This window comes from Engraulis encrasicolus, chromosome 7, assembly GCF_034702125.1.
Source record: "Engraulis encrasicolus isolate BLACKSEA-1 chromosome 7, IST_EnEncr_1.0, whole genome shotgun sequence".
In the NCBI taxonomy this organism is placed as follows: domain Eukaryota; kingdom Metazoa; phylum Chordata; class Actinopteri; order Clupeiformes; family Engraulidae; genus Engraulis; species Engraulis encrasicolus.
Window position 1 is genome coordinate 42,481,779 of NC_085863.1, and position 12,605 is coordinate 42,494,383.

Consider the following 12,605-nt stretch of genomic DNA (forward strand, 5'->3'; position numbering starts at 1 on the left):
CAGATATCTCTCTCTCTCTCTCTCTCTCTCTCCCACACACACACACACACACACACACACACACACACACACACACACACACACACACACACACACACACACACACACACACACACACACACACACACACACACACACAGTCACAACTGTGGTTAGTGATAAGTATATCAGTGTAACAGTGATTTATCATATGCTCCTTAGCTAAGTGGCACAGAGCAGCAAAAAAAAACAAAAAACAGATAGTGTCCAAAAAAGTGTACTGGTGATTTATCACATGTGCCTTAGCTGAGTGGCACAGAGCAGCCGAAGATCAACGTACAAAAAATCGTCCAGGAGTGTCATAAGTCACTGTGCATTGTCCAAGTAAGAGAGCCAGAGTCAAGTATCCATAGTATCCATTGAAAAGTGATGGGGGAATCGGGATCGCAAGTTTCACACCATGTCGCTCCACTCACAGTCACACACACACACACACACACACACACACACACACACACACACACACACACACACACACACACACACACACACACGTTTGAACATACAGAATGTAATTGTCCTGTATGACTGCATTGGAAAATACCTCAGTGCAGTACAGTAAAAAATCCTAGTGCAGAGTGTAGATTCGTAGCGCAGAAAAGTTTTTCTTGATTGTTGGGGGGGGGGGTCACACCCAGACGAAGGATAGGAGTCCAGGTAGAAGCACAGGAGGCATACAGATAGTGTGCAGGTGTGGGGGTTGGTTTATGTGGTCCAGTCACCTGGGAGGATTTCTGTTTGTCCTCCTGTGTGGTGTGGAATAGCTGGAGGGACAAAGGACCTCCGTACCCTGTCTGCGCTTCAGGAGATGGGGCGAAATCTGTAACTGAAGAGGCTTCTCTAGTTGTCAAAGACTGGGTACAGGGGGTACAGGGGGTGCAGGGGGTGATTGTCCATTATAGAGTTGAGTCTGCTTAGTGTCCTCTTCTCAGCTGTGATAGTGAGAGCCTCCAGTTCTGTGCCTATAAAAGACTCAGCTTTTTTCACCAGCCAGTCAAGGCGTCCAGCATCTCTCCTCCTAATGCTACCACCCCATCATGTCACAGCATGGGAGCATACTGGCCATGGCAGACTGATAGAGCCTCCTCTGGCCTTTCTTGCACCGTGCTTGTGAGTTAGCAGACCAGTCCAGTTTATTCTCCAGGTGTACACCCAGGTACTTGCATGTGCAGACTGTCTCCACTGTCATTTATTTGGTTTTGGTGGTGTTCAGCGGCAGCTGGTTGATTCTGCACCATCTGACAAAGTTCTCCTCCAGGCCACGGTACTTCCCCTCCTGTCCATCTTTAATTCATCCAACAATGGTGGTGTCATCTCAGAACTTTTGCATATGGCAGCCCTCCGAGTTTGTTGTTGAAGTCAGTGGTTTACAGGGTGAATAGCACCGGGGAAAGCACCGTTGAGGACCCTCTTGCACGGTGGGAATTGTTTGAGATTGTTCCTTGAGTCAATTGAGAGACCCTGACGAACCTGGCAGTTTGACCCAGAGATCTTCTTTGGCTTCATCAATGCTTTTCACTCAGTGACTAAATCCATACAGGCAGCAGCTGAACTGCTCAACACCATTGAGAATCTGTTGGAACTGAGGATCAGTTTCACTACTTCTGCAAAGACTTAAATGAATGTTGATGTTTGTTTTAATATCTTCATTGGTTTCCCCTTTCCTTTGCTTTTGAATGCTGACGTGCAGTCAGCAGGCATGCAGGATCAGAAGAGCGGCAATGTGTTCCTGGGAATAATCTTTAACTAGTAGGTTGATGTCAATTAATCTATCACCCATGTCAAAGATTATATTGACAGTTGAGGACTTGGCATAATACAGGAGAATGAAGAAAAAGTCAGAGTCTTTTGCTCTGACTCTAACGGTCCTGATGTGAGGCCTTAGGAGGACATTTTTCATCATACAGTATCTTAGGACCTCCAGTGATAAATTAATGAATGCCTTCTTGTTTTCATCCAGGGTTCCCACACCTTTTTCATGAACAAATTCAAGCACTTTTCAAGTACCTCCAAGCACCATTTTTTCAGTTTTCCAGCACCTTTAAATAGGTAGCCTACTAGTGAGTTTGCCCATATCAGGATGATGGTCATGGGAAGCGCAACAACACACATGCTCACCACGCAACATCAATGATCACCCAGTATACTTTGCTGTGTACCCGCCATGGCAAGAAAAAAATATAGGTGTAACAAGAAGAGACACTCAGGGCTTTTTCTAGATTTGGTATGAGGGAATGCCAGCGGGTCACCACCATGGAAGGGGCATTGGCCCACATATTGGGAACCACTGTGGGACACTTGACAGACTGGGTTGGAGGGGGTGTGGGGGTCCTCCCCAAGAAGACAGTAATGAAGACAGTTTATGTAAGTGTCTGTGCTAAATATTGTTTCATCTGATGCAGGGATGATGAGGAGTTTCCATCCTGAATTAGAGCACATTGGCCTGGAGGAGGAAACATTTGTTGAGATGGAGTATGGTTTCAGAGTTAGGGGGTAGGGCCCATGAGCATTACCCAGGTATCCCAAGTCCACTTGACCATGGGTGTCACATAAACACAGATACTGGGAAGCTTGAACCACTATGGTTTGAGGGTGATGTAATCCCAAAAGCTCTTATTGATGTATTAGGAGGACACTGATGAAATCCATACAAATGCGGATGAAGATGAGGAAGAGGAGGATGATGATAATGATAATTATTAAATGATGATTAAAAGTTCTTATTCACATTTTACACTACTGTTGTACAATACGAACCATTCTTTAAATAATTGTCTCACTTGATGCATTCGTTTTGTGTAATAGTACCATGTGTTGCATACTGTTCACAGTCATAGCAATTTTCAACTCAAGGTCAAACATATATGTGACCCACCACCACGAAACCAGGCATAAGTCTCTGGATATCAAAAATGAGTTATCTATGTGGATTGATAGAGCAGAACCCAAGGTTTATTATGGTGAAAAAATTATGTTTCTATCATAAGTAGAACCAAAGTTACGGAAATTTTACTTTTGGAGTTTGGACATATTTCGCGAAACGCCTTTTCGTCAAAGTTTTGGACTATTTTATAGGTATAAAGTCCTTAGCAACGCATATTAATTATCATCCGATTGACATGAAATTTTCACAGATGATTAATGACACTATGACGGACATGTCACAGAAGTTTTGTTTAAATCAAAGAACTTTAACCTATTATTTAAACGGAAACTGACTTTTCCATCCAAATGGAATTTCGGGGAAATCATCCACCTGAAATATGATCATCTTATATCACCAATTCATGCTCTCATACTGTATCTGTCTTCATGTTATGCCTTAAAGAAAGTGAAAGTCCAACTGGGAAACTCCTACTACCTTTGTCATTGTGACACAGCACTCCACAGCACACAAGTGCACACTGCGCACAATGAAATTGCATTTATGCCTCAAAAGGGGGCAGCCCCCAATGGCGCCCCAAAGGGAGCAGTGCGGCAGGACGGAACCATACTCAGGGTACCTTAGTCTTGGAGGATTATGGGGAGAGCACTGCTTAATTACTCCCACACCAACCTGGCGGGTCACGAGTCGAACCGGCAACCTTCGGGATACAGTCTGATGCCCTAACCGCTTACCCATGACTGCCCTACCGCTTACCAATGGCAACCCTAAAAGAACTAAAAAAGACAATTTAACTTGCATATTCAAATTCAAATGTGCTTTATTGGCATGCTTGGAAGTATCAATGCTGCCAAAGCTTAAAAAAACACAACATACAGTGCATCAAGGACATGAACATTTAGGTCAATATAGCACTAAATTAAATGCATTTAGCATAAACAAATACACACATGCACACGCATGCACACACACACACACACACACACACACACACACACACACACACACACACACACACACACACACACACACACACACACACACACACACACACATTACTCACGTATTCTCTTGTGTACTTGCCACATATTTACAGATTTAAAAGTTCATCTCCACGCCCACAACCTGTCTATGGGCACTCTCAGAGTCAGTGTAAGATTCAGAGATGCGTCGCTTTCTTCAAGTCTCCACTCTTGTTGGTGCTTGATGGTCCAATAGTTCTTCTCTATGAAAAATAACAAAAATAATGAATTGACAGAAAAAAAGTTTTCAAAACAAAAATAGTTATACCCTAAGACAGCTACATTTTTTCTCTTTCCCAGCTTAACTGAAATTAATTATTTAAATATAAATCGATATAGCTATATGGAGTAGAATTTTAACAATCGCCGCCCATTGTAAATCAAGATATTAACCTTAAAAGCATTGAAATATGACAGCTGCAGCATAAACATGAAATTCATTAAAAGAATGGCTACCAGCCAACTATGACACCCATATTACAAATAGGCTAGATGACCACAATATTTAAAAGAGAATGTTAATTACCTGTCCCAAGAAGAACATCTTTGTAGCTTTGGTTGACCTTGGTGGCAGTGTGAACTGAAGGCAGGGGCTGTAGATCATCACGTTTAAATCCAGGGACATGTCCAGTGAGCACTAGGGCATTTTGTGAACCTTGTTGTTGGATGAATGTCACCTCTCCTTTGATGTTGTCCAGCTGAAGGGATCTCGAGACATTTTTCTCCCTCCTGTCCTGTCCCAGTGGAGTACCAATTCAGTAGTCTTTCCTTGCTGATGCTGGAATAAAATAATAGGAAAAGTATGTTAAAAATACCATTCCAGTTAACTACAGGTAGAATAGTTGCATATACTCTCAGTATTATTTTAAGTTTAGCCCATTTCAAAACGAGGAGTATGTAGTTCTAATCACTAAAGGCATGCACTGAGACGTTTTTCTAGAGCTCCATTATACCCACACATACATGTCATGCAGATGAAATCCGGAGGGTTAAAACGTAAAAATCAAGAAACAGAAAGTGTCCTCTGCTATGTAACTAAGTTGCACACTAACTTACCAAAGATTATTGGTCTTTTCATAGCCAGAATTGGGAGATACGTCCGCGGTAAAAAATCGCATTGGTCTTCTCCACTGCTGAATCTGTTCCCAGTTCGTGCACTCGATCGTCTTTTTCATCATCAAAGGCATCCCAGTCATCATCAGACTCCCAGTCGCCTTTGTCCTTGTCATTGTTGTCCAAAAATGAGGAGTAAATACGGCTATTTACGAGACGAAACATTAATCAAACTTGCAATAACACTAACCATGCTGGTTTATTGCGGATGTAAGTGAGAGAACTGCGCATGCCCGTAGAGCACGCGGTGGGCGTTTGACCAATCACGGAGCTTGATCTTGACAGGCATAGCAACAAGAGGGTTTGGTTTACTCTTTTGATTGGCTCTTTTTAAAGAACTGCAAAATAATATCGCCATTTGACCTACGTGATTGGACAGGGCATTTCATTAGCTTTCTCCTCGTACCAAACACTTGGATGATCCGCAACAGATCGGAGGTTGTTTCGGTCGGGGAAAAGTGGCCCATTTCGGCTTTCTCTTTGCTCAGTGAAGCCTGAACTTTTGATCACGCTGACATAATTGACATAATAAACATCTTTATTGACCGAATTTGAATGTAATGACCATGGGAATTGAAAATATAAGTGTTAAGGTACCGTTTTCTTCCAAGATGTCAAAACACATAGAAAATCGCTTCCCTGACTAAATTTGGCTGTAGCTCTGAACGCGGCTGCGCGACTTATGCCTGGTTTTGTGGTGAGGGGTCACATATGTGAAATTGATGTTCATAGTCCCATATGAAATGGTTATGCCTGAAAGTGTCTGAATGCCTGTAGAATGCCAGCAGACTATTGCCAGTAGACTATTTTCGGATAGGCCATAGTGAATAACTTTGGGCATAGCAGCTGTTGTACTCTAGCTAGAAAGGTCCTCTTGGACTTAAATTGAAGCTCAGGAAGTTAGGCAGTTTTTTATTTACATTAGAGGGACCAATGCATATCATAACAGAGTTGAAAATGATCAAATATGAGGACAATTTGTCAGGCGGAAAAGGATTTTTTAAGCTTTTTGGATATGTTGAAGATGATATTTGACAGAGGAAAAGCCCCAAGCCCTGAAAGATTGTTCAGGTTGGTTCCCCTGTGTGACAGGTTGACCCATGTAAATTTACATGGTTCTAGGACCATTTTTGCAGTTGCAGTACCTTAATATTTACAGCTATATAATTTCGCCTACAGATTTTCCTCAAAAGATGTTTTTTTGGGCCCTGAGACCAAACGGGGCCGAGTTGGGAGTTGTCCCTATCAACTCGTTATGGCCCAGGGTATAGGCTAACAGGAAATCATAGTGAAAAAAACATAGCAAAAAACATCCTGAGGGGTGTAGCTGGCTCCCGGCCTAAATGTTATCCCCCAAAAGAGGCGTAACGCACATGGCACACATCACGCTGGTTACACATAGAGTACGAGCTGCATCTGTTTGTGTGTGTACGCGTGTGTGTCTGTGTGTGTGCGTGCACATATTTACACAAATACAAGCGTAATAAGGAACCGCTGTTCCATTTGTGTGTGTATACAAGATGTTATATTGTCATATATACCCATGAATTTCATTTGTGAGAAAGGAAAAGTTTTGTGGTCAAGAAGTCCCCAAAAGTAAACCAAATTGTAGGAAATTATGGATTGGATTAAATGTTGTTTTTTTAATGGATTTCTAAGAAGCATATTCATTGCAGTGCATTCATTACCAATTACCTATAAGCATAAGCTGCGATTGCACCACCTGACGTCCGGAGCCCAAACGTCATTGACCCGCACACATGTAGATGTAGTGGCCCTGTAAAGTAACCCGTGTATGTCTGTGTCCCGTCTCGTTGTCCCTCCACAGACGCTGAAGCGCAAGGAGAAGGAGTTTGAGCACGAGATGGAGCGTCTGGCCCGAGAGAAGATCGCCACGCAGCAGAGGCTAGCCGAGCTGAAGAAGGATCTGAGCCAGAGCATGGACGCCCTGGAGATAGACCGGCTACTCAGACAGACCGTGCAGCCGGAGGACGACCAGGCATCCACCTCTACGGCGTCAGGTGAGAGACACACACACACACACACACACACACACACACAGACAGAGTTATGGGTAAGCGGTTCGGCCGCTCACCGATGTAGCTCAAAGGTTGTCGGACTCCCAATCCGACAGTATAGAGAGAGGAGTATAGAGAAAACAATTCCATGTCCATTAGCACAGAATTTTGGCAAAATCCGTGAAACTGTCATGGATTTCATGTCCCAAAGATCCGTGTCCATTCCACGGAATTCTGGGAGATCATGATGCAGCATGACAATAGGAGTTGGAGTTTCCCAGTCGGGCTTTCACTTTCACTTCACACACACAGTACGAATGCATTGGAGGTAGACCGGCTACTCACACACGCACATACACACATACACACATACACACACACGCACATACACACATACACACATACACACACACACACACACCATAGAATATGGAGACAGACTGGCAGTTCAGGCAGACTCTGAAGTGCTCTTATGCCTCTTTTCCACTGCCGTTTTTCCTGGTAGGCCTACAGCTCGACACAGCGTGACTCGGCCCACACTTTTTGCTTTTCGAATAGGCATGACACAGCTCAATCATAAAGCGAAAAGTGTCAGCCGTGTCGCGCTGTGTCGAGCTGTTATGCCTACCAGAAAACTGGCAGTGGAAAAGAGGCATTAGAGTTGCCATTGTCATTCTTATAGTTATAGAGACTGTTTAATTTATCCTTTATTTAGCCAGGATTGTCCCATTGAGACTACAGTCTCTTCTAGCCAGGGAGTCCTGGTCAAAATGGCAGCATACATATAGTTACAGACACAGACAAACACATAGACAAAAAGGAAAATAAATGTACAAAAAACACATTAAGAAGAATAAGTTTACATAAAACATATTTTGAGATAAAAAGTAGCCCATGTGCTGCATAGTCAGAAACAATGACACTCCTCTGTGTATACTGTTACTGTTACAGACTGGTATAGTCCTTACATAGGTCACTGAATACAAAGGACACGCAAAGGCTCTGAAAGCACAAAGTTGCACTTCTGGAATATTTTCACATTCATGACTTTCATACTTCATGCTGATATGGTGAATGTGAGACATTCAGATGTGAATCACTCTGGCTGCTGTGAGTAGGCAGTGTGGGAATGCGTTATATAAATGCAGCCATTTCACCATTCCTGTTGTCTGCCATTGTTGCGGCACACATTGACGACGCCAGACATTAACGTTCACATTTTTCTGTCACTTTGTCATTTTGTTGCAGAGGGAGAGGACAACTTTGACCAGGATATTGACGGCGACGTGCCATCGTCCGCCTCCTCCGGCGCCCCTAGCGCCAGCCCCAAACCCCCCCACCACCACCACCCACCCTCCTACCCCAGCCCGGCGGGCACCATGCCGCCCCTCACCCTCCTCCCCGCCCCAGGGCCCCAGCACCAGCCCCGAGCCGTGCAGCCCGCCCCCTTGACCCTCCCCCAGCACATCACCATCCATTCCCACAAGCTCACCCCCGTGGCCCAAGCCATGACGGTCGTATCCCCACTCCCCACCGTCACCGTCTCCTCCTCCCCCCAACCCCAGACGGTGGTGGCTGCCGCCGCCGCTCCGGTCCCCCAGGCCATCGCCCCCGCCACCCCTCCACCGCAACCCACGGCCATCCCCGTCTCCACCCACCTGGTGATGCCCCAGGCCCCCGGGCAGCACCCCCATCCGCACGCGCAGCAGGCCACGGTGATCGCCCACGCCTCCGTCTCGCACGCCTCCGTCATCCAGGCGGTGAACCACGTGCTGCCCGTCGCCGCCGGCACCACCACCAAGCACCTGGCCCACATCGCCCCGTCAGGTGGGGCGGTGATGGCGGCAGCGGCAGCCCCCGTGGGTGGAGGAGTTGTCACAACCGCCACCACCCTGCCCATGCCCATGTCCGTCCCCGTGTCCACCACCGTCACAGCCATGGGCCAGCCCATCGGACACATCACCGTGGCGCACCTGAGCCCGCACCTGCCCGTGAACGTCAACGCCGTGCCCATGAACGTCAACATGAACGGGGCCACGCTGTACCCGGCGCAGCAGGTGGCGGTGTCTCAGCCGGCCGTGGTGGGGCACATCGCGCACGCGCTGGCCGCCCACCACCAACAGCAACAGCAACAACAGCACCATCACCACCACCACCACCCGCACCCCCAACACCACCCACACCACGCCGGCCACCACGCGCAGGTCAACGGGATCACGCCAGTGTCTGTGGCGGTGGCAGGCACCCAGGGTACGCCAGGGGCCACCGCCACCATGGTGACGGGCAAAGGGGCCACGGTGGTGACGGCCCACCACCATCATCCGCAGCTGGTGGGACAGACAGTGCCCGTCCTCAACCCCGTAACTATGGTCACCGTGCCTCAGTTTCCCGTCAGTACACTCAAGCTTGCTTGATGAACACCACACAGGAAGGGGCAAAAACAGAACTTAAAAAAAACTGAACTTTATAAAACACGTAAAGACAATGTAACAAACCAACCAACAATCCAACTAACAAACAATTACAGGACTGGTGGATGAATTATGAATGAATGAATGAGTGAATGACAACGTGTGGCGTGAAAGAGCCGGGTAACGAGTGCGAGAATGTGTCACATTGCATGGAGCAACTGAGTGAGTGGAGTGGGATAGGATGTGGAGTGTGTTGGGTATGCCTGACCGAGTGATAGCCGAGGTGTGATGTGTGTTGTGGCGGCTGTCTGTGGTGACACTGGGGTAAACAAAAACAGAAAAAAACAAACAAAAAAGAAATTATTCCTTGACCTTCTATTCTTTCTACTGTAATCTCACACTTCCTCTGATTCTCCAGCACAGTTGGTTTGGACTGGTGGTCTAGACCCAGTGATATTCTCTAGGAGTCTTTCTCACACTTCCTCTTCCTCCTCCTCTTCCTCTTCCTCTTCCTTCCATTTTGTTTTGTTGACGTGTGTGCTATGGAAGCTGTAGCTCGTTCTTGTCCTTCCATTCTGTTTCGTTGACGTGGTTTGAGAGAAGCGTCAAAACCCTCTTTCTTCTCATCCTTTTTCTCTGCAATTGGTGTTTTCCTCACTGTTGCCCTGCCTCTGATGTTAACATGATCAGTACTGCTTTGTTCGTACTGCAAAGGTGGTTGATGAGACATATGGTTTCGTTCAGAAAAAAAAATCATCACAACAGGATGTTTTAAGAGGTTGATGACTACCTCCTGGTTAGTTACTGTAGTCAAATCCACCCCTGGCTCATCGGGTCTTTGATTGATTGATTGATTGATTGATTGATTGATTGGTCCCTTGCATTAGAACGTGGGTTTGTAGTGAGGAAAAATATGTGTGTGCCTACCTAATTGTCCATTTATGTGTACCTATCTACGTCTGTGTATGTCTTTTTTTACTTGTTGATTGGTGTTGATTCGTCAATTGTTAAGTGTTTGAGTGTTTGTCTTTTGTTTTTTACAATTAACCCACAAAGTTGTGAACGGATGTGCCAACCAAGGCTGCACATTCCCCAAAATCACACACACGCTCACATAAACACATGGTCATTCACACAGATACCCACACACAGACCGAAACAGACCCCGGAGAAAGCACTGTGCTAAGTGGTGAAGTTTTTAATGTCAACGTGGTAGAAGTATTTCTCTGTGACGACTTGAAGGGGGAAAGTCTGTTTGAAGCTGTTTGAAGCCCAATAAATGCTCAACTGCTTTCTACCTGCAAGTGTCCTCCTCTGCAGTAACACGCTCGCTGTAGTGTCTCGCCTCGCTCTTTAAGAGTCCTTGGCTCAGTGGAAAAAACTGTCCCCTTATAAAACATGTTTATTTTATTGTATCCCAGTGATAACGATACAGTAGACGTCTGCTTGGTGGACACTAGGAGTAGCTGTAGCTTGCTGCCGCAGAGGTGCTGGGTTTGTACCAGGTCAGGGCCAAAGCTGGACCTGGTCCAAGGAGGTTGATATCTATCGTTATCTGTTGCAGTCTGTCCTGAACTGGCCTCTGAATTGAGAGACTTTGTCTTACACGCACGCACATACACACACACAAACACCACACAGACACACTCTTTCACACAGAGAGAGACAGACACACTCTCGCACAAATTTATTCACAGACATCCTTGGAAGTGCCTCAGCTAGAGACGTGTAAAGCTCGAGGCTGCCCTCTGCTGTTCATATGTAAGAATGGACAGTCTGGGTGATGCAGCATCCCTGCACAGACTGCACATCTCAGTTTAAAATAAATTACAATCCAAAATGTCAATTCCCATCCCCCAGTGACGGCATTTTATCATTGTGAATAGAGAATAATCCACTGTAGCACAGGTGCATCTTAGATCGCCCATGTCTAAGCAATTTACCACCTCGTCAGACAACAAAATCAGATTTCCAACGCATAATTCCGTAATGTGTTCAGTCACTCTGATGTCCCTTGTGTTATTTTTTTTTCCTGTTGATGCCTGAGAGAGTCTGGGGTGTGTTTTAGAGGAAATGGGGATCAGAAGTAGCTCCCTTGTATGTGTGCACGTCTGTGCAAGCTCATCAATCTTAAACCTTGCCTTTCCATTTGTGACTTCTGAAGATAAGAGAAGACCCACTTTTCTCTCAGAGATCTCTGCATGCCAGAGACTTGGAGCTTGTTCAACCATATAACACATTTTATTTCGCCACCGTGTTGTCTGCAATGGGCACTGGCATTCCCTGACGTCATGTCAGGAAGCTTGGCAAGACTAGTCACCAGCTTCTGGTGATTAATACGTTTTATTTTTAGTAACTGGGCTTGTTTTTGTAGTTTTCCGAGTCTTATTTGCTCCTGTTTGTTATGAGGGAGGGAAACACAAGAAAACAATCTTCCTGCTCCTCACAGTCAGTCAGTGCTGTGACGCTGCATTGTGTGTATTTGACTGAGTGAAGTGTGTGTGTGCGTGCGTGACGTGACGTGTGCATGCGTGTGTGTGGAGCATCAGTCTCTTGGTTGAACCTAAACACTGTGACACCCCACGTGAGGCCGCCTCAACCCCACCTCCATCACCCCCCAGGTGGGCTGCCGTTCATAAGAAGCATCTCTTTGACACATCTGAATGGAACTCGGTGTAGTTGCGCTTGTATGTGTGTGTATGTGTATGTGCGTGGGTGTTTCTGTGAATGTGTGTGCGTAGAAAGAAAGAAAGAAAAAAAAAAACATTTTCCATATTCTGCAAAATTAAAAAAAAAACATGTCTGTGAACTTTATTTGAGAAGTTTTTTTTTCCTGTTATTGTTTTTCTAAATATGTGTATGTTTGTATGTATACATGTGAGTATATGCACGCATTCACATATACAGTATGTATGTATGTATAATTATGAAGATTATACCGTTGCCTGTTTTCTTGCATGTAGATTGCAATTCTTTCCATTCAGATATTGATTTGTGATTTTGTTTTAATTTCCGTACTTTTTTTTCTGGGACCATGAACTAATGGTATGATGTGGAGGGACATCTAGACCTCATCCTACATTGATATTGAAAAAATACTGTGCGTTTTTCCCTATGG

At 45.4% G+C, this 12,605-nt stretch overlaps 1 protein-coding gene across 1 annotated transcript in view; it reads left to right on the forward strand.

The window, feature by feature from the left end:
• The window catches only part of mntb (MAX network transcriptional repressor b), a 34,685-nt gene extending 23,901 nt beyond the window's left edge, over nt 1–10,784 (forward strand). Inside the window, exons 5-6 of the mRNA XM_063203607.1 lie at nt 6,887–7,079; nt 8,325–10,784. Coding sequence (XP_063059677.1) covers nt 6,887–7,079; nt 8,325–9,490 — 1,359 coding nt within the window. The 3' untranslated portion in view covers nt 9,491–10,784. The remainder of the gene's footprint in view (nt 1–6,886; nt 7,080–8,324) is intronic.
• The last annotated feature ends 1,821 nt before the right edge of the window (nt 10,785–12,605 follow it).